Raw genomic sequence first — 22,345 nt, 5'->3', positions numbered from 1 at the left:
AATGATGCACTATTGCAGATAAATTAAAAATGTTACTTTTTTGGTAAATCGTCTATACAATTTGTTATAAATTTACAGAAATGTTTATTTTTCTTCTCTTTCACCGAGAAATTGTGATGCCATACTTATTTTTGTAAACATGGTTTAGCTAGTGTACTAACAGCCTAATAAAATTGGCTCGTTTTGGGGCGTATACCTTTTTGTTTTGTTTGACTAATGTCAGATTGACGCCACTACTGTTCAATATACCTATTTTCAATTTCTTGCATTTTAATTACTATTGCATAAACTCATCTACATCAGATCATAAATGGATTCTCCTGAAATTATATCGTCCAGTAATTCTCACACAGCTGAAGATTCGAACGACTTAGGGTAAGATTTCAAAACAAAACACAAAGGCAGGCAACCTGATAAAAACACTTGGACCTTTATAGCTTATCTTAACTTTATTGTCTTATTATATTTCAGAAATGCCGACAGTATCAACAAGCTCTCGAGCGATCATATTTCGGAGTTGCAGCAGCAAGTGATTGCCAATTTTCAAAAACCAAACTTGCCCAATGTAAATGTTCCGGAGAGGATCATTATATGCCTCGACGTTTGCTACGATGACAACAACTCCCTCTACCGGCTGGGTGACGGCACCACCTTCTCGCCGATCAACATGATGAAGCGGATTCTAGACTTCTTTTTACATTCTAAGCATGCCATCAACAAACGAACTGAATTTGCACTGTTGATTATGAAAGACAGTGAACCACTTTGGGTGCAAAACTTTACAAACAATTTAAAAGACATTTTTAATGCAGTTGATTATATAAACGCTGAGGGATGTACATCTGAAACATTTGATTTTAAGAAGGTATTTCAAATCATTAAGCAGAAAGTGGAAATACCAGAGTATAAGCAAGAAGAGTGCATTTTACCGCCACCATTTGTGGTTCGCATGCTAGTTTTGTATGGGAGATCCTACTGCATACCACTCATACCTCAAGACGATCCGTATTTCATATTCCTCAAAAAGCAATTTTATTTCTACATAGACATTTTGCTAGCACATGAAGAAGATTGCAGGGAGAACAAATGTGAAGAGATATATGATGCGCTTCAGGACTTGGATAATGGTTATTCATATGTGTATGAGGTATCGAGGAATGCGACCAAGATCCATGACTGCATAGCCAAGCTGCTGGCACACCCGCTCCAGAGACCGCTGCAGCGGCTGGCCAACTACACTTTTGGAGTTAGGCAATAAACTATAAGAAAGATGATTCCATTGTTTCTTTTTATCTAATTGTGTCTCATTCAAAGCTTATACAAATTAAGCAAAAACCAGTGCTTTTAGTAAAGTAGTTTCTAGTAAACTATCAAACATACTTCCATTTTGTGGGTTTTATTAAACCCATTGTCTCACCCAGATATAGGAAGCAGTGGCGGCGACTCCATACAACCCGATTCCCACCGGCTTGCCTAACATTTCTTGCTACATATACCAAACTTATTAATCTTATTATCCATAACGAATACACTACGTAGTACTAAAGATTAGTAATAGATTTTTCAACCAATCATAGCGGGCGCGCGAAGTGTAGCTTCTCGAGTCTAAACTTCACTAATCAATTAATTAAATCATTGATGAGCCACCACCACAGATACGAAAATTCACGCACACACGCATAAACTCCGCTATGGTAGTCCGCGTATAAGAGCTCAAAAATAACTCGGTCCTGCGTCGAGTTATTTATTTGAATAGAAACCTTAAATGTAAGGTAATAAGGTTTATATTGGAGTGTGTAGTGTTTTCCACAATTTTTTCTTGCTTCATTTTAAATAAAAACCTTAATTCAAGTCAATAAGGTTTATATTGGAGTGTGTAATTTTCCACAATTTTGTGGAAATTGCTTCATTTGAAAATATAACCCATAATTCAAGGCAATAAGGTTAAAATTGGAGTGTGTAATGTTTTCCACAATTCTTTAATGTTTCCATATAAAACATTAATTGAATGTTAATGTGCAAAATGTTATCGTATTTCGCTGCTATTAATATCATATTTTGTGGAAACCTTGAAAATACAGATAACTTTTATTACTCAGCCCAAGAATCTTATGTAGTTTCAAATTGAGTTATTTATTAACGGAGGTTTCTTCAAATAAAGTCCTATTACTAGATCTAACTTTTTTAATTCGTAGATGAAAAAGAATATCATGGCAACATTCATACGCCATTCCCGGTGTTTTACAAACACTTGTTATTGGAAAATTATATGTGATTTAGTTACTTTTGTGCATAAATTGATATTTAAAACTTACTTAACCAGTGAAATTTAGTTTTGCTAGTATTTTGTGTGTAAGTAAGTGTTGTGTATTGTTCGCAGTGCAGGTGTATTTAAGGTCAGTTCGTGTTTTTTAAGAATAGGTATTTTTACGTAGCCCATTTTGATTGTTGTGTTGTAAATTGTTTGCTAAATGAGTCAACACGTTTACCACGCTATCTTTTGAGATTAATTAGTGATGACAAGTACGGCAAAGGTTATATTATATACTACTAGGGGCTACACTAACTGCAACGGTTCGCGTCCAAGGTCACATCTAGCGCAGAAGAAGTAAGTACCTAATGTTAGGTTAGGTAGGTGTTTTTTTTTGCTACGGGTTACCTAGCAAAAATTCTCACGCGCCGCTACTGATAGGAAGGGATCTGTTTAGCATGTATTACTCATGGATTATTCATTTTACCAGAGGTCTATTTCATTTTAACCTTATTACAAAAGGCGTAAGGTCCACTGATGGACAGTTAACACATTCACTGCCCCCGACGCACATGTGCGTCAACCGTCATACAAGTTTGTTCCTAGGCCACGCCCCCTGGCAGTGAATGCGTTAAGAGTATTGCCATTTGTACATGTATTGTGTCAATGGAAATAACAGACAAATATTCTTTTGACATATTTATTTCAGCTCTTCAAGGATTATGATGGTATAAAAAAAATCTAGGGCTATTACACAACAGTTTCAAACACTTCCACACATACTTGCGAGTAGATACACTACTATGCTCGCCATAAGCACTACAATCTTGTTAACCCCAGTAGTTACCACTGCCGTTAGGTAGCCGAGCGTAGCCTAGGCTCCTTTATGATGCAACCGGGAAAGTATTTTAAGGCGCTGTCGCCATATAATAATTGTAAATGTCATTAGGGCATTTTACTTTGTCAGAGTCGTGACGCGTATGGCATACCTTAATAACCTTCAGAAATCTGTATTATATACAGTTGAATTTAGAGCTAAGTTATCCTGCCAAATATTGGCTTCTTAGCTTAGCTTAACTTTTTGGATGCCTATGACTGATATGTCCGCACCGCAGGTCCAACGCCAAAGACGGATTAATCGGTCACAGACCACAGAGCAACATAGACCTACGTGTATACGCATAAAGCTCAATTTAAGTTTTGACACTTCGGTGACGCGGCGTCTGAGTGACAGCTTTTGTGTTTGACACGGCGAAAAGGTTAATAATAACAGCGTCACGTACTCGACATTTTTCTGGAATGCCCCCATTGGCAAGCCATAGGAAGTTAGTTAACTACTGGGAATACCTAAGTGTTCGGCTCTTAAAATGTCAACTTATTGTTAACATTCCATAAATGTTGTAATTCTATTTAACCTGATTTCCATACCTTAATTTCTTACTTGATGAAAGTATTAAATTCTAATTTCCAGCACAGCCAGTTTAATTCCCTTCCATACTTACCAGATATACATAACTAACAGCTGTAGAACTAACATGTAAATTAATGACAAGTATAGTATGTTTGATACTGAATGTGTCTGGGAAACGCCCAAATTATCAACTCTACGGTACAAACTAGACTTTAACAGAGACAAAAGAATCACAAAAAATAATATGAAATATATCTCTATCTAAATGTTTCTAGAAAGAGCATACCATTATAAATGTATCTGAAAGGCAACTTCAGATGTTACTTTTATCTATAATCGTAATATTCAGTGATACTTATTAAAAATCAATCAAACGCGGCGGCAAATCAGTTTCAACAAGCAAACTTCAAAAATGATTACATTTTATTTAAAACAAACTTATTAAGACATACATTTGAGTAAATGATATAAAAATAAAAGTAGCATGTAAATGATTCGTATAAAATAAACTACATATTTACATTTTTAGATTCTTACAGATTTCAAACAATTAAAACGGGATGTTAATAAGCTTGAAATCTCACGCTGCATACGAGTAACAAAACTGTTAAAACACAATCATTATGTACAAACGAAAGTCACTAATATCACTTCACTATATGCTAATTTTAAAGCAACTCATTTACAAACATACACCGTAGAATTTAAGGAAAGTATACAATAAATAAAGCTTGTTCCATAATCATCGTAATTTTTAATCGCAAACTATACCGAAACATTCTAGAGCTACAATATTTTACATCTGAGATCCTAGGATATAACGATACTATCGATACTTCTATAACTAATAACACGGGACTTAATCGCGTAAAACTTTAGTCCCGTGTTAGTTATAAAAGTATGAGTGAAAATCGTGTTAGTTTAAATCGATACTATCGATGCCTAAGATTTGACACAGCTTGATTTACAAACAAATAAATACACTTCACTTATCAGTCTCACCACGTTTAAATCTATATACAATGTCGTAATGAACCTGTCGGCGCCAACTAAACATACAATAATATAAAATATATATCTACTAAGAGGCGGGTCCACACAGAACGAGCCGCCTCGGGAACAGCTCGGTTAGAGACGTGCCTCGCCTGAGGCACATCTACACAGACCGAGCTGCTTCGCGCGGCAATTTCCCCGCGAGGCGGTTCGTTTTGTGTGGACCCGTCTAATCAGCTGGCTACTTTGAGAGCAGAGTGACCGCGGGAGCGGTTACAAGTGAGAGTATAGTCACAAAAAGAGAAATGGAATGAGAACGATCTTAAAGTACACAAACAAGCCAATGTTTCTACAGGGACGAGTGAATAATATAGACTGGCAGTTTCCATGCATATAGGTGCGTTATAATTGTTGTTGATGGCGTGATATCATAGAGTAATATAAGTAAAGAACGAGTGGTAACTCCATACATCAGTTTTCTTACCAAAACGCGAGTTATTTCGTATTAGAGTCTCGGTTTCATTATGTAAGTAAAATACTAACGAAAAATCGCTCTAAATAAATCTGTAAATAGCAAATCTATCTGTCTTCCTACGACCGGAAAATCACTAGGGAAATCAATAGGATAAATAATAAATTTAACTTGTACGCGATGAAGTCGCGCTTTTAAAAAATATCGGAGAGCTCTCTACATGTCGTCATCTAATACAATGACTAACGCGTATTTTCATGAACACATATTGTCTTTATTATTTACTGTCTCTGGTCTATATATGGCTTTCGATATCAAAATGTTACTTATAGCAACCGGTATAAAGTATAATATGACTGTATGTATTTTAATAAGGAAATCCACCAGTATAATAGACGTCGCCTAAGTATGCGTAGCGACTTCCGTCAGCCAAGTTTACACGCGGGGCTAGGTTACGTATACGCATTTTATACAATAAGTATACAATTATACATTATATCAATCCTTGTTAGCATATAAGAAGTACAATCTTACTTTGTAAGGGCCTTGTTTATACATGCCAATAAAGAATTTAATATACCTTTTCTTATCTTTTATAAATGACAGAAAGTGAGGTAAATTAATGTACCTACTCAAATCATCTGCCATTTTATTAAAGAGAGAAAGTATACAAAATTCCGAGATGTAAGCTCTAGCATCAATTAATATCATGAATTATGGAGATTGACATCGCAATTATAAATAAGTAATTTAAATATACTCGAAGCTGTGATGACTGATGATACACACAAGACAATACGAATTTACATTCAGATATCAATATGATCTAATTTTTTTCGCTCGCGCGCGAATTGGGCTCGTATTTCTATCGCCAATGATAACAAAACGACATCATTTCAACATCGGAATGTAATTTCGAATTGGCATCAAGGATTACATTCAAAAGCAATCAATTGCCAGGAAGACAGGACTAGATGATTCGATATTACCATAGACAAATTGAAACATAGACGTACGCAGTTGAGCAGTATAAAATGGAGTGATTTTGATAGCTGTACTAGATGGCGCTGAACGGCAGTTATCCGACTTTTCTTAGGTACCGAGTTATAGTCTACTAGTTTATCTGTCAAATCCACTCTTACAGACTAGTACTCTCGGTAGCAGGCAGCAGCTATTTGTTAGAGTGAGAAAGCAATTTAGGTAGGTACCATCTATCTCTAGCTGACAACTGCCTCGCCTTGCCTTTTAATAGTTTTAATGGACTATAGTCCGTGCAACACAAGATTTGACAGGTAATGAATTGACCCTTATATATATGAACCTAAGACTTAACTGATCGCCTTAGCTTTATAACAAAATCAAACATAACTGCCAAATATACATACGTTGCGCTGACTAAAGGAGCAGAATCGTGAACACTAGGATATACTGTTCAACGTCGAGCGTCTAAAAAGTTTATTTGATCCATGATATTACATATGTTAAAATATTTAAACCTGTACAAAGTGTAAATCTCCGCCGCCTTCCCCGTTGGGAGCCCCGATTGAAAGTTGTCTGCAATGGAATGTCGTTTGATATCAGTCTTATCGGCGATGTGTGACGGTTAAGGTGTGATCCCAATTCCGACTGCGAACCGTAGCAGTCCGCGGTACTCTAATAACTAGCTGTCCACCCCATATGACCTGGCACCACAAACTTACAATTTTGATCCTTTTGACCTTTATGGCACCTTTCTCATGGTCAAATTTAAAAATTGTATTTATTTAAACTACTCCCTGCCAAATTCTATGCCTTTTATATAAATAATACTTATCCAGGAAATTATTTGTCTAACAAATTTCCCCTTATTAAGGAGTAAGGTGCAAAAGTATAAGTATAATATCTTTGACGTCGATTTTACATACAAATATGAAAAACTGCAAACCGCGTTGATCCTAAAACTTGCTTGCTTAGTTGATAATTGATTGTTTGGTTCAGAGTGACATTCGCGACATTTTCCCATTCACTTCAAACTGGGCCTTATAACAATTTCATTACGGTTCAAATTACAGTGCGAGCGGGCCATTGCTACTTGCAGTCAGAATTAGAATGATACCTTTAAAGCAGGTTGAAGTTCGGAGGCTCCCGATACCGACCGCCCACTAAAGCTACATTAACAATAGACCGATAGCGATAATTCTAGAGTTAGATATGACCTAGTGTTTAAGTTAATTCAGGAAAGGGAGTGTAAAGCCGTGGTTTGGTGACGTAAACGCTCACAGCTGCAGTGCGTCGCCAAAAAAGGCATTTTCATCAAATAACAATCAAATTTCTATTATAAATTTTAAACCGTAAGGTCGTTTTTTGGCTGGCAAACCTGTTAGTTATGTGACGTTCCCAAACAATTAACGCAGACCTTTTGCAAAGAAAATTTAGTATAGAGGCTAACGTATATCTTTAGATGGCGCCATACATTTAGCCTATGCTCGTGTAGATGGCGACACTTTTTGACATTTAACAAATTTAACACATATCAGTGAACAGGGATCAAAGTCAAATGGCGTTCTAAAAGTTTTAATCATGTGTCGAAAGATGGCAGTAAGTTTACTGTGGCTACAAAAATTACTTTGACAATCCGCCTCTTTACTAAATTCTCTTTGCCATTAGTAACGTAATGACCGCCGAATTAAATGTGCAGTCAACAAGAAATATATCGCAACATTTACCTTATTGGTAGTATGGCAGTTGCTTTATTCCTTTGGAAATAAAGGTGTGTTGCAATATATGGCCATTTTGGCAACGTATAACACTATTTGATATTGTTAACATACAATTCGTAAACTTTAATACAAATGTTTTTTAGGGTTCCGTAACTCAAAAGGAAAAAACGGAACCCTTATCGGTTCACTCGTGCGTCTCACTGTCTGTCCAACCATTCCCCCCTTTATCTCCGAAACTACTGGATCTAAAATTTTGAAAAAAAATACACAAAATAGTTCTTTACCTATAGACGACAGGAAAACCTATAAGAAATGTGCAGTCAAGCGTGAGTCGGACTTAATTACTTAGTTTTTGATCCGACCCGGGTTGTTTAAAGACATTTCATTCTCGTTCCACATAAAAAAATACATTGTTAATAATTGGGTAATGTACGGAACCCTTGGAACGCGAGTCCGACTCGCACTTCACCGGTTTTTATTGGCCGCGCGCCGTAGCTGTATACGTTTCACTCAAACAACAACTTTACCAATACAAATAGCACACCGCGATGCCCAGTAAATTGTGTGTTAGTTCACTAACTATTCTATTTTTTACATATAAAAACTGGACTGGCTTCTTATAGGTTACAAGACTTCTGAGTGCATAGTCAGTATACAGCGCTGAGCGAGCTGTCTATAATTATATGAACAGTTGAACACGCTTAACAACAACTGTTCAGATCATTTTGTACACCTCGCCCGCTCATCTACTTCTGACTGCACTTAGCTACGCGTGCGACTAGAATGGACTGGCCGGGCATGCGGTGTCTGTGTTGCTAACATACAGTTTACATACTTTTAACCCTTAAATGCATGATTTTTTCTTTTTGCCCGAAATTTATATATATATCACATAATTGTTTGCCGAATCTAGGAAAAATAGTAAAAAAATATATAACTTCGATTTTCACTGCGAAATCAGTGTTAGAAGTTGAATTGGCTAAATCATATTTATGTAAATATGTAATTTTCAGTAATATATAAATGACATTTTTTACAACCATTAGAAAGGTACACTATTTGTGATTTAGTTTTTAAATATAAAATAATTACATACCCCGAAAAAACCGTTCAAAATCACATACTAAAAATTATCAACTTGTGGATTTTTCCAAGTTTACCGACTTTTCGTCTTAAAACGAATGTAGTTTTTATAAATTAAAAATATTGCGTAAATTTAACCCTTAAATCATCACCTTATTACTTGACGTTTGGTATAAAGGTGCGTTCAAGAACGTAAGCCTTTTTATTTTAAAACAGTGAACTGTCTAATGGTTTGTAGACATTTGGCAACACTATGCATTTAAGGGATAAGACCTATAATAGGCGCTATATAACGCTATTAGGGAATGCAAATCGGTTATTTTCGGTTATTTTTTGTATGGAAATTATCGGTTATTAACCGAAATCGGTTAATAACCGATAATTTCCATACAAAAAATAACCGAAAATAACCGATTTGCATTCCCTAAACGCTATCAACCAGTATTATAGCCTTTGTGCTTTGTATTAGATCACTTAACTTTTTCTTTGTTTCAGACAACTGTTGAAATATTGATTTTTAAGGATATACAGTAAGCAGCAGAAGTTGCAAAGCGGGCGAGGTGTTCAAAATTACCTTGACACGCTCTTATTCTCTTAACAATAAACTCGCGTCAAGATCATTTTGAACACCTCGCCCGCTTAGCAACTTCTGCTGCTGACTGTACATTCATCAAACAATTTTTTTATGGGTCGTTTGTCGCATGCCAACAATGTCGGTTATACTTTGACCGGACCCATTATAACAGCACCATTATTTTCCTCGTGTTGCCCAATGTACATTTCAATGTACATATCTATACTCTGTTTCAATGGAATCTCAACCTTCAGTAAAACATATAAAGTACAATTTCTTTTGTCTTAAGAAACTATGTCACAGTTGCCTTAAGAAAAGTCAACTGATTAGGGAATGCAAATCGGTTATTTTCGGTTATTTTTTGTATGGAAATTATCGGTTATTAACCGAAACCGCGGTTAAAAAATAACCGCATTGCATTCCCTACAACTGATCTTATAAAAGTTATAAATCTCGGAAAATGAGAAATGTTAGATTCGAAGTAAACTTGCATGTTAGCAATTACAAAAGGTCTTAGGGCTCCTATTTTAACTAGAACTAGCTAAGCTAGTATCTATTGAAATCGCTGTCATAAACTAAACGCTTAATTCCTAGGTCGCTAGAAGGTCGCGTTCGGGTCGCAGATTCGTTATTTCTATTTTTGGTCACGAGCCAATTAGGTGGGATGAATTTGAACCTCCCATACGGATATAGGTATCGATTGATTATATAGGTCTGTAATATTGACTTACGCTTTACGGTAATATACATACAAATCACTACATATTATAAAACAAAGTCCCCCGCCGCTTTTGTATGTATGTATGTATGTTCGCGATAAATTAAAAAAATAAGAACTGATTCACATGCGGTTTTCACTTATCAATAGATTGTTGTTGAGGAAGGTTTAGAGGTAAGATCTGTTAAGGTTTCTTGTATTCCGTGCGAAAGCCGGGGCGGGTCGCTAGTGGTTTTTATAGAACATCCGATATAATGTGGGATAAAATTGTATCTCAATTTATTACCCGAGTAATCGCGCTCAGACCAATCATGATTTTAATAAATCACAGGTGATCGCAACGAAACGTTCTCACAACTTAAATTGTAATGGCACAGGAGAGAATTGTTTTCACTTTAGATTTGTTACAGTAGATTGTATCAAATGTTCACAGATGCGAGTATAGTTTATAATGTAACACAAAGTTTAATAATTTATTGAGTAATTATGAAAATAATAAATATTAATGGGAAAGTGACAGAAAAGAAAAGATTAGCAATTCGTTAATTGCTTGTGTCGCCATTGGATCTTGAAGATAACTTAAAACTTCGATAAATATTCTTTCGAAAAGAAATTTCGTATACGTTAGTTTCGACTTTTTTTATTTAATTTTTGTCCTGTTACCAATGGTCTTCAAAGCTTTCAAAACAGGTGAAAATCGAATGACATAAACGCCCCGTCAATATTACAAGACCTTTACAACCCGTCGTGTGGAGTGTACTGCCGTGTGGGAGGTGGCGTACCAATGGTGGAGTGTTAGAGGAGGAGGTCGGCGCCGCAGAACAGGCTGCCGAGCGCGGCGAGCAGCCCGCGCGGGGGCGGCGCGGCGCGGGGCGAGGGGGGCGGCGCGGGTCACAGCACGCAGGCGGCGAACACCTGCAACCAGTTACCCTCTCATTCATAAAACTTGCCAACTTCTTGTGAACCTGCGCCGTGCACACCGGGTGCGTAGGCGTAGACGTGCACGACGGCACACCGCTTGCGGAACGTGTACTCACACATTTAGGTGCACTTGCACGTGCATATGTATGCACACGTAGCCGGTGTGCTCCGGCTCTGAGTTTTAACCTCTTACTGCATGCAATAAAAAAGACTTGTTTAAATTTGGACTTTAATAGCTGTCAATAGAGTTGAATATGATATCCGCCATATATAAGTGAAGAATAACAACAGCATATGGTAGGTACCGCCATGGCGCGTCAGGGCGGCGGCGCGGGCGCGGGGGCGGGGGGCGCGGCGCGCGCGGGCAGCGCGGGCGCGGCGGCCTCGGCGCCGGCGCCGCCCGCGCGCATGCGCATCACGCCTGCGTACGTGCGGTACCGCTTCACCTACAAACAAATATTAAACTGAACATACATATATTATAACCGATCAAACAACTATGTCAGTAGAAAAAGGCGCGAAATTAAAAAAATATATAGGACCATAACCGTTCACGCCTACATTTTTTTAAATTTACACACACTAGCTAGAACGTCGGCGTCTAGACGGCGCTATGGAAAATGACGTCGCTGCGCAGTTCCGTCAACGTTGCGTCGAGCAGCAACCATAGAAGTAACTAGACGCCGACGTTCAGGGTGCGCTAGTGTGTGATGACCCTTATGATAAATGAACTCGTCATACCTCATACTGTAAATAGAGGTCCTTGTCCCTGTTGGCGGGCCCGTCACGCGCGTGCCTGAGCGCTGCCAACTCTTCTTCTAAACGCGCCGCTCGCTCCTCGTGTTCCGCTAGTTGCTCACGCTGAAACCAAATTACACACATTAGCCTTGTCTGTAACACGGTTTCAATGTAAAAAAATTACAATGAACCGCACACGAAGAGAGTGTGAGAGAGGTGGGCACATTACCATGGAGAGCCTTGTGTGCGAGCAGGGCAGCAGCGGCCGCTGGAACTTGCGTTGACTACCGACCGCGCCGGCCAGCGGCGGCGCGGAGTAAGCGGCGCACACGAAGTTAATCGTCTCCACCCACGAACACAGCTCCTTTGAGTCACTGCGAACGACCAAAAGAATGTTTTTTCTCGCTTCCATAAACCGAGAGTCCCAGCACCTTGACAGGAGTCTTTGATTTTTGAACAGGACAAGACAAATAACGACGTGAACAGGACGTAATGCGGAGTCTCAAGTTTAGCGTTGCGCTCTCTTTGACGCGGGATATGAAAAACCGATGAAAAAAGGTAGGAATTCGTAAATAAGGCGCTACAAATGTAGTGAACAATCCTTTACCGTCGTATTTTATCGGAAAAATTAATTTGTAATTTACTTTTTGTACTGAGGGACGAAGACTGATTGACGTCAAATCATGGAAATAGTTGTCCAGCGGACCCCAGGTTCCCATGACAGGTTCCCGTGGCAAAATGCCGGGATAACGCAAGGAATAAGACTGATTGCAATAGCATAACACGTTCGTGCGTTTCCGTGAAAATACGATGGTAAACGATTAAGCACTTCATCTGTACCTACTTTAATCAACAATATAAAAAACAGTAACGAGCATTTATATGAAAGGACAAAATGAACTTACCTCGTCTGGAAGAGATATTCGGCCTGGTCCGCCGTTTGCAATCTGAAAACGTGCTGCTTTTTCGTGTAGTCCGTCGCTTTCGTCGCCAGGGCGTGGTGTATTCTGCATTAATAGAAACACTTTTGTTTATTATTGGAACAAATTATTTAATATACAATAAATCGAAGTCTCCAAATGAAAAAAAAAAGCCACATTAGGGTCAAAGAGGGTTCAGAAAACGGGCGTCTCTGCTGTAGACACTGGGCTCTGGGCACAGGAAAAAAGGTGATGATAGATATCAAACGGTAAAAACGTGGCCAATGCCTAGCGAGTTAGATGTGTGTTAGAAATTAAGCAAAATTGAACCCTATCACTTTGAAATAAAGTTCAAAGTCATTGTAAGAAATTCGAAACATACCTAATAGCATTGTGTAGGTTGTCGGACATCTGTCCGCGTCGGAACCCGTGCTCGTCCTTATGTAGGAACAGCACGAGGTCCCGCAGCGTGCAGTAGAACATCTTCCAACCCCGCCGCCCGAATGGAGCTGGAAATAAAACAAAAATGTTGAATTCGCTCATTGCATTGTATTATGTTTAGCATTGTCGATTGCCCAATCCGCATTGGGCTAGCGTGGGGACTATAGCCCAAGCCCTCTCGCGTATGAGAGGAGGCCTGTGCCCAGCAGTGGGACGTATATAGGCTGAAATGATGATGATGATGATGATTGTCGATTATCATAAGTACATTCATTGGTCGGTCAGGCATATCAAAAGGCCAATTGCATCAAACCGTCTGCCACGGAACGTCTCAGGCGCGAGTCGCTTCCGCGCCCGCTTCCGCTATCGCTGCCGCCACTTGCGTCTGTGTCGCATACTCACTTTTCTTGCCATTACGGCCGACGTAGCATTTCCTCATGACGAAGCTTTTCTTATATTCGACGGCACGTGATTAGTCAGGTAAGTCTAGGAACAAGTCGCTTCTGCGCCCGCTTCCGCTATCGCTGCCGCTCGCTCGTATACTCACTTTTCTTGCCATTCGGGTCGACGCAGCACTTCCTCATGACGTAGCCCTTCTTGTATTCAACCGCTCTTGATTGGTCGGGCACGTCTAGGAACGGGTTGGCGCCGGCGCGAGTCGCTTCCGCACCCGCGCCCACTGTCGCTGCCGCCGCTGGCGTGTCTGTGTCACTACAAACGAAATAAGAATTTGATTTATTTTTTAGAAGTACAAATCGAGCTTGGGTCAAAAAAATTCATACTTTTTTTTATGATATGGAGGCAAACGAGCAGACAAATCCCCGATGGTAAGTGATGACCGTCCCCATGGGCACCCGCAGCACCAGAGGGGTTGTAAGTGCCTGTGCGAGACAGTGACAGCGTTACTCGCAGGACCCACTGCAGCGGCTGTGTCCGGATGGCGTGGTAGAGGTGCTTGAGAGTGTCGCGCGGAAAGTTCTTGCCGTCATTGACGCGCGAGGTTGTCCACGAACTAGGACATCCGCCCCAAGTGAACCCGTACGAGACAGCGATACAGCGACAAGCCCGCGCGAGAAAAAGACAACAGGGTTACTCACAGCGCCCACTGTAGCGGCTGTGTCCGGATGGCATGGTAGAGATGCTTGAGAGAATCGCGCGGGAAGTTCTTGCCGTCCTTGAGGCGTGAGGTTGTCCACGAATTAGGACGTCCGCCCTAAGTGAGCCCGTATGAGACAGCGATACAGCGACAAGCCCGTGCGAGAAAGAGACAACAGGGTTACTCACAGCGCCCACTGCAACGGCTGTGTCCGGAAGGCGTGGTAGAGGTGTTTGAGAGTGTCAAGCGGGAAGTTCTTGCCGTCCTTGAGGCGCGAGGTTGTCCACGAACTAGGACATCCGCCCCAAGTGAGCCAGTACGAGACAGCGATACAGCGACAAGCCCGTGCAAGAAAGAGACAACAGGGTTACGCACAGCGCCCACTGCAGCGGCTGTGTCCGGATTGCGTGGTAGAGATGCTTGAGCGTGTCGCGCGGGAAGTTCTCGCCGTCGTTGAGCTCGGCGAGGTTGTCCACGAACTCCGCGCAGGACATCCGCCGGAACCCGCCACCGGATGCGAGACCGTGCAGGTCGGTGTTGAGGAGCATTATCGCGCATGTTAGTGTGTGCACCGCGTCTGAAAACAGAAATAATATGACTCGGCATTAAAATAAGAAACTGTATTATTACCAAAATTCGCATAGCTGAACTTACGCTAGTGACAACTAAAAAACAGAAAGTTTTTGGTTACCAAACAAAACTTGAAGAAGCAGTTAACACTCGAGATACTGCACCGAGAAGATAATACTTGGAAAAAAAATCGGCAAGGATTTACCCGGTCCCAAGATTGCTCCCTCTCATGGGCCACCAAATATCAATCTACTATAAAATAAAATGACTCTTATTGTCCTGTGGAACATTCTTTAAACCCAAATTTAATAGCATTAACACTAATATAAAATGCATTTATTTGTAGTTTTAAGCCAAAAGGCCATTTACCAGGGCATGCAAATAAAACGAAGAACAACAGTTGACCTGACCTGGCTGAAAGGACAAAATAACAAGAAGAAGTTGATCTACCCAAATAATAGAGGAGTTTGTCAACTGACCTTGCGAGTTAAACGAGCCCGGGTTACACTCGAGATACCGCCGCGAGAAGTGCACCAGAACCCGCTCGCGCTCCTGCGTCTCGCCGCTGAGCGCAAATCTCGCGAGAAATTCTCGCAATGCCGCGTCGAGTGTCGCGCCCGCGAAGTCGAAGTGCTTCACGTACTCCTCGGCCACGGCGCGAGAAAACTCGTTGCTGAAAGACATAGCCTGGTTAAACATTTATTCATATACATAAATATGCAATTAGGAGTCAAAATTATTTACATAGACGTCTTACAAAAGTTACGACTACTAAAGAATAGCTCCCTATTTACCCACTTGACATACTTGGATTTTACAACTCAAGGACAACCCAACAGAAGCAAAGCAAGTGATAGGTATCAACTCACTTTTGCTCAAATGTCTGGACACATCCGATCCGATCCTTCGAGTCGACAAAGCCATTCGACAAACGGAATGTCGACATCCTCGGCTATTAGATACTTAACTCACCTTTTGCGCAAATGTCTGGATACGTTGAACTTCTTGAAGCCATCTAGCTGATACAGTCGCTTTGCGAGGCGTTCATCGGAGGGGTTGTTGCCATCCCCAGCTGTTAGTCATCTACTCACTTTTTGCTCAAATGTCTCGACACGTCGGACTTCTTGAAGCCGTCGAGGTGGTACAGCCGTTTGGCGAGGCGCTCGGCGGAGGGGATGTCGACGGCCTTGGGGCTGTAGTGGAACGAGTGCAGCGACTCCACGTCCGAGCCCTCGTCGGAACCCAAGTCTGAGCCGCTGCCGAGTTCCTGGAGAATATCTGCTAGTTAATACTGGAATATCAGGTGCTTTTAAATATGGTTTATAAGAAGTTCATCCTTATGAAGATGTTGGCGATATCAGATCGTTTTTGGATGACTACAGGTATATGTGACGAGGGCTTGAAAGTTGAAAGCGATATTTGATGGGTCAAATTCTTAATTATTCGGGATACGTAAATACGTTTACATGCTTGAGACGGGGCTACACGTAACGCAGCCGTAATGTCAAATTTTAAAACATGAATAGTCCCCGGTCCACATTTAAAAATAGGGACTTATAAATCTAGCAGACTCGATAGGTACACATACCTGATACCCCTGATTCTCCGGTAAATGACCATTCTCCTTTCCATTCGCGTAACTATTATTATTATTTACATTTTCCGCGTTTCCTCCTTTATCCGGCCCTTTAACCTGTATTACTATTCTATAATCATTATTATCCCCATTCAGCGTCACATCGCTTCCATGCTCGTTGGAGAACGAGTTAGATTTGGCCCTCTTGTGGCAAGGTTCGGAGACTAGTATGGTTGAGTCGGAGTCCGAAGGGTCGGAGAGCTCCATCCTGGGGCACTCGCGGCCGGTCTCGAACATGTCGTCCTGGTCTTGGTAGTCCGGGCTGGAGATGTTTGAGACGGCTTCGGAGAGACTCATGTCGCCTGAAATGGTTACAACTCGCGTTAGGGTGGTATACCTGTCAAATTTCTTCGTCCAATGTCATTACATCTCACTCTCTCATTAAGCAAAATGTGAGACAAAATACGCATTGGACAAAAATATTGGACAAATGGAATGCCACCCTTAGATATAGGATAAGTCACTTCTGTTTTTATATGACGAAAATCGCTCAATGAAAATGATAAAGAAAATGGTTTTGTTTTTTCATGTAAAGTGGAGTGACACTACTATATTTATTTATTTTATTTTTAATGCAATTATGGTTAACACGGCATTACAGCATAAAAATACCATTGCGCCGAAATATGTTCACCTAGCCGCAAAAGTACAGTGGCCATCAGATAAATCGGAGCGGCCGAGGTGCTCAAAAATATCTGAACACACGCTTAACGCCTTGACAATAGTGGCGTGTTCAGATATTTGAAAGTGAGAAATGTTTAACCAGCAGGCAGCAGCAGGCAATGTTTAACCTTGGCCGCTCCGATATATCTGATGGCGACTTTGGCCTACTATTTGCCTAGATATCAAAATTTTCCAAACGGTACTTCCTGTCAAAAATTAGCAATGTGTGTGGTCAAGTTCTGTTCTCGATCGGTGTTTTTCAATGTAGTATACAAACTCTTCGATTATGTTTGCGATTTCTTAGCAGGTTGTCGTATTTAAGAGTAAAATGCCAATCACAACATAATGTTTGTATACTACATTGAAAAACATCCATTGAGTACAGAACTTAACCACACACATTGCTAATTTTTGACAGGAAGTACCGTTTGGAAAATTTTGATATTTAGGCAAGCAGTAGGCCAATGTTTGGCCTACAACTAGAAAAAAAAATTAGAGGTGTCACTACTTCACCACGTCAAAAAAATGTTTTATTTTTGTTTAACTTTTTTTTCTATTTTTTTATATGACAACTGGTATTCGTTTTTTGAGTATCGATGCATACCTAAATAAAGAACACTATTTAAAAAAAATTAAGCAAATCGCTTGAATACATCCCGAAAAACAATACATTAAAGAAAAAAAATTAATAAAATCATAAGTCAAAAACTGTCACTAGTAGGATGTTGATACTCAGCAAAAATATCCTTCACCATAAGAGGTACTCACAAAAAAAAAACCCAAATCAAATTGACTTAAGGGCCAACTTACTATGGAAAACCGACTATAGCCTTTTATAAAGATACTGTGTATTTACCAACATAATATGAGTTGAATAAATCTTGTCCTATTTTGAGATAACTATAAATGATTTTTGATGGTTTTGCGATGATTTGTCCGACCTCTGATAAAGAGTCCATTTTATTTTGCAGGTCGCTGTACGGCGTACGGCGTCAACCAACGGCGTAGGGCCTTACCGTTGAGCGGGCGGTGGTTGACGTGCGGCTGGTGCTGGTGCGCGCGGTGCGGCGGCGTGCGCGACGACATGGCCGACGAGGACGCCGACGTCGGCGACGCGGGCGACGACGATCTGCGGAGGACAGTGAGCCTTATTACAATCATGAAAGGTCGCTAGTTGATTGTAGTCTGCCAAACTTCGTGTCGTTGCGTCGTTTAAAATTATCAGCCGACGCTTTGCAACGGCCGTCCGACTGCTAAAACTTGCCGAACGGTGCGGTAACATCATCCGCTTAGCCCAGCACGATCGATGTAGTTGAGTGTGCTCAGAGCATAAAAAGGTCAACCACGGCGTTGCATGAACGAGAGATTTCCTTTGGCAGGATTGGTCCTTAGGACCCAACTATGGCTTTAAGAAGTGGAGCCTTTCCGGTGCATGCGACACTAAACTCAAAATACACCAATCCTCAAATACTACCAATATAAAAAAAAAAAAAACTATTCCCATAACGAATGAAACGCAAATGAACTTAATGCCAAAGTGAACCGTTCTCGATTTGCACTTTCCCCAATATGGGCCAATTCCAAATGGACTGAAGCTCATAAAAACCGATACACGAAAGGCTCTTTTCCCAAAATACCCTAAATTTTAATCGCAGAACACCCGATTTCCATAATGATTGATTCACAAAACGGCCTTTTTCCCAAAATACACTAAATTCTTGATGTCATGTTTTAATATAATAAAACCTCGTGTAAACTGCCACTACAGATGCTGTCTTAACATTGGCCACTTAAAAATGAAGTGTCAATATTAGACGTAAAAGGAATCGATGTCATCATTTATTGTTTCTTGAGATTCGCGATGGCCGAGAGGAGTTCTAGCAGAGAAATTATTTTTATACAAAAACATATAAAAACTCGAAAATGTGCGTTTTCCCAGAGATAAATAAATAAATAATTTCTTTATTCAGACAAATACAGTCCACATTTGTTAGTCTGTTACTTATAAACTAATAGGTTAATTGTACTTACATATGTAAATATACTGTATTTATTTATACAGGCATTGTTTTTAACCCTTTAGGTACAGGTATTGTTTTAAGACCTAGCTAGATCGGTTTTTCGCCCCCGAAAACCCCCATATAGCAAATTTCATCGAAAATTTCATCGTTTCCAAGATCCCCGAAATATCGTCGGCGACGTCTGATGTTAATAATTGTTTAAGTTTAGGTTCTATGTCAAGTTTAGTATCATTTTCAAATAAATCAAAGATGTAGACATAGATTTCATCTAAATCGGTTCAGCCATTATTTATTCCCCATACAATCTTACACGAGATTTTTTTTAATAAAAACAATCATATGTTCTTCCCCGGGACTCAAAATATCTCTATACCAAATTTTATCTAAATCGGTTCAGCGGTTATTGAATCCCCATACAAATTTCCACCTCCCTTTTCACACCCTTAAAGGATGATTTTTGAGATTTAAAGTAGGCTATGTTATTCCCTGGAACTCAAACTATCTCTGTACCAAATTTTAACTAAATTGGTTTAGCGGTTTAAGCGTGAAGAGGAATTTAAAAAAAAGTATTTTATAGTGTCATTATGATATCAGAAATGAATTCGGCATCCCCGATTTATACGAAAACGATACCAAACTTGGCCTAGTAGCTTAAATGATATAGATATCAAGATCAAGTTGAGAGCCCCCCCCCCCCTAAAAATTTACATCAAAAATCTCGGTGGCTCCACTTCTTAAATCCATCCTTGGGTCCTAAGGACCAATCCTGCCAAAGAAATCTCTTGTTCACGCAACGCCGTATTTTAGGCCCAGCACCATCCGCTAATGTAAATCATACACAAATACAGATAAACCTTTTACGATTAGATTTAATCAATAGGGTATTTGACTGTCTCTTCTTCCTCGCGTTCTCCCGGCATTTTGCCACGGCTCATGGGAGCCTGGGGTCCGCTTGACAACTAATCCCATGATTTGACGTAGGCACTAGTTTTTTTACGAAAGCGACTGCCATCTGACCTTCCAACCCAGAGGGGAAACTAGGCCTTATTGGGATTAGTCCGGTTTCCTCACGATGTTTTCCTTCACCGAAAAGCGACTGGCAAATATCAAATGACATTTCGTACATAAGTTCCGAAAAACTCATTGGTACGAGCCGGGGTTCGAACCCGCGACCTCCGGATTGAAAGTCGCACGCTCTTACCGCTAGGCCACCATAGCGCTTCAATAGGGTATTTGACTGTATTTCAAATAAATTCTTTTACACAATGCATGAAATAAAGCACCTGAAGACGAATAGAAAAATGGTCAAGTGCGAGTCGGACTCGCGGTTCAAGGGTTCCGTACATCACACAATTTTTTTTGTACGTGAAACGTGACGTGAGTGAAACGTCTTGAAAAACCCGAATGGGTCAGATCAAAAACCAGATGTAACATGAAGTTTTCTGGCGTGGTGGCTTACATCTCTGCAACTATGCAAAGTAGCTTGGATAGGAAGATTAAATGCCGAACAAGTGTCCAAATGCGAAGACTGACAGCCGAGCTCCGCGTAGAGCTGATGAAAGCTCGGAGCGTCCGACGGGTCGCGCTTCCTACAACTTCCGCAAGTGTTTTAAAAGCGAAGGCCGAAGAGAGATAATACCTACAGGGTGGCCAAAAAATAAGTGCATTCTCGTAGCCAGGGAGGTTTTGGAATTATACTGACCAACTTTTACTAAGGGACGAACCCCGACGTCGCGAAAAAAAAATTTACCCTCCCATAGAAAACGGACCAGCCAAAATGTATGAAACAGGCTAATTTTTCTTCGCGATTTCGGGGTTGCACGTTGGCAACGGAAATGCACTTATTTTTTGGGCACCCTGTATAGTGCTTTTTAAAACACGTAACAATAGTAACCTAATCAATCAGTACTACAAGTATACCATTGCGGCTGTGTTCCAGTTACAGTCTAGTCGCATTTTTTGTCTTCAGTCCGACTCACGCTTGACTATAGATTTCTAATAGGTTTTCCTGTCATCTTTAGATAAAGGACTATATTGTTTTTTTTTTTTTAATTTTAGACCCAGTCATTTCGGAGATAGAGGGGGGGGGGGGGGAATGGTCACTTTTGTCTATTTTCTTGAATAACTTCTAAATTTTTTATCGTAAATTCATAAAAAAAATATATTTGAGATTCTCACAATGAGCTCTTTCGTTTGATATGTAACCCGATATAGTTTGCAAAACTTCGTTTTTTATTTTTATCATTTACCCCCCAAAAGTAGCCCCTATGTTTAAAATTCCGTTTCACTTCTCATGCTCAAAAAGTGCACCTTTATGTCGTGCGTAGACGACATAAAATCGCATTTTATGCTCTAGAGCATAAAGTAAAATCATCTATTACGACCCTTATTGACTTAGCAATAAAGTCCAAATTCTGCCATACAAACTGCCAGCCCTGCCGGCGCGCCCCCGACCGGCGCTCTCCCGATCGGCGTGCCCCGCGCCTCCGACCGGCCCAAGAACAATTTTCTTTAATCTTGAATAAATACGTTAAAATAACCTAAAATATTTGATTTTTTGTATATTTTCCTCGCAATCGAAGTGAAAAGCAGAGTGTACAACAAGGGCATAAATGTCCATTTTTACCCTCGTCTACTATTTTGGTCTTCGCTTCGCTCAGACCAAAAAATTGCCTCGGGTAACAATGGGTCACTTTATGCCCTTGTTGTACAATCTACTATTGTTGACGTTACATATCCGTCTTTGGGTCACAGACTTACATATGTGTATCAAATTTCAACTTAATTGGTCCAGTAGTTTCGGAGCAAATTGGCTGTGACAGACGGACGGACAGACAGACGCACGAGTGATCCTATAAGGGTTCCGTTTTTTCCTTTTGAGGTACGGAACCCTAAAAACCGTAGACAGCAGATATTTTTAGACACATTTTCTATTTAAAAACCCGTATAAAACTATAAAGAGTAGGTAATTTGATTGTGATGCCACCTGCTAGTTTCATATAAATTCCATAGTAGCAAAATCGTTTTGTCAGTTCGAAAAAAGAAACTGATTTCACTAGTAGTCAATACCTTATTCTCCACCGTTTAAGTGACACTATTATGATCGGTCAGACTCTAAAAAAATAAAGATAGAGGACA

The 22,345-nt window shown here is 40.2% G+C and overlaps 3 protein-coding genes and 1 long non-coding RNA gene across 9 annotated transcripts in view; 1 reads left to right on the top strand and 3 right to left on the bottom strand.

Annotated features, from left to right (window-relative positions):
* Positions 1–1,274, top strand: part of LOC134792020 (BRISC and BRCA1-A complex member 1-like) — a 180,999-nt gene extending 179,725 nt beyond the window's left edge. The window contains exons 2-3 of the mRNA XM_063763140.1: positions 305–375; positions 472–1,274. Coding sequence (XP_063619210.1) covers positions 311–375; positions 472–1,258 — 852 coding nt within the window. The 5' untranslated portion in view covers positions 305–310 and the 3' untranslated portion in view covers positions 1,259–1,274. The remainder of the gene's footprint in view (positions 1–304; positions 376–471) is intronic.
* A 1,663-nt stretch (positions 1,275–2,937) lies between these two features.
* LOC134792045 (uncharacterized) lies at positions 2,938–4,495 on the bottom strand. Its single transcript, XR_010144379.1, has 2 exons — positions 3,500–4,495; positions 2,938–3,313 (listed from the first exon to the last, which is right to left on the bottom strand). It is a non-coding gene; the product is annotated as an uncharacterized LOC134792045 (long non-coding RNA).
* Positions 4,496–10,747: 6,252 nt separating this feature from the next.
* The window catches only part of LOC134792023 (uncharacterized), a 99,210-nt gene continuing 87,612 nt past the window's right edge, over positions 10,748–22,345 (bottom strand). For both annotated transcript variants that reach the window (XM_063763143.1, XM_063763144.1), the window contains exon 8: positions 10,748–10,757. The gene's annotated coding sequence lies outside the window, so the exon portion shown is untranslated. The remainder of the gene's footprint in view (positions 10,758–22,345) is intronic.
* LOC134791985 (PH and SEC7 domain-containing protein) overlaps positions 11,440–22,345 on the bottom strand; it is a 53,279-nt gene continuing 42,373 nt past the window's right edge. For all 5 annotated transcript variants that reach the window (XM_063763086.1, XM_063763084.1, XM_063763085.1 and 2 more), the window contains 11 exons: positions 18,203–18,315; positions 16,476–16,825; positions 15,979–16,154; positions 15,367–15,560; positions 14,693–14,894; positions 13,769–13,932; positions 13,163–13,289; positions 12,766–12,867; positions 12,090–12,234; positions 11,864–11,983; positions 11,440–11,568 (listed from right to left, as the gene is read on the bottom strand). In XM_063763086.1, coding sequence (XP_063619156.1) covers positions 11,440–11,568; positions 11,864–11,983; positions 12,090–12,234; positions 12,766–12,867; positions 13,163–13,289; positions 13,769–13,932; positions 14,693–14,894; positions 15,367–15,560; positions 15,979–16,154; positions 16,476–16,825; positions 18,203–18,315 — 1,822 coding nt within the window. The remainder of the gene's footprint in view (positions 11,569–11,863; positions 11,984–12,089; positions 12,235–12,765; positions 12,868–13,162; positions 13,290–13,768; positions 13,933–14,692; positions 14,895–15,366; positions 15,561–15,978; positions 16,155–16,475; positions 16,826–18,202; positions 18,316–22,345) is intronic.

The sequence above is a fragment of the Cydia splendana genome, chromosome 7 (assembly GCF_910591565.1).
Source record: "Cydia splendana chromosome 7, ilCydSple1.2, whole genome shotgun sequence".
Classification (NCBI taxonomy): domain Eukaryota; kingdom Metazoa; phylum Arthropoda; class Insecta; order Lepidoptera; family Tortricidae; genus Cydia; species Cydia splendana.
The sequence above is the reverse complement of the archived record's forward strand: the minus strand, read 5'-3'. Positions and strand labels throughout refer to the sequence as shown.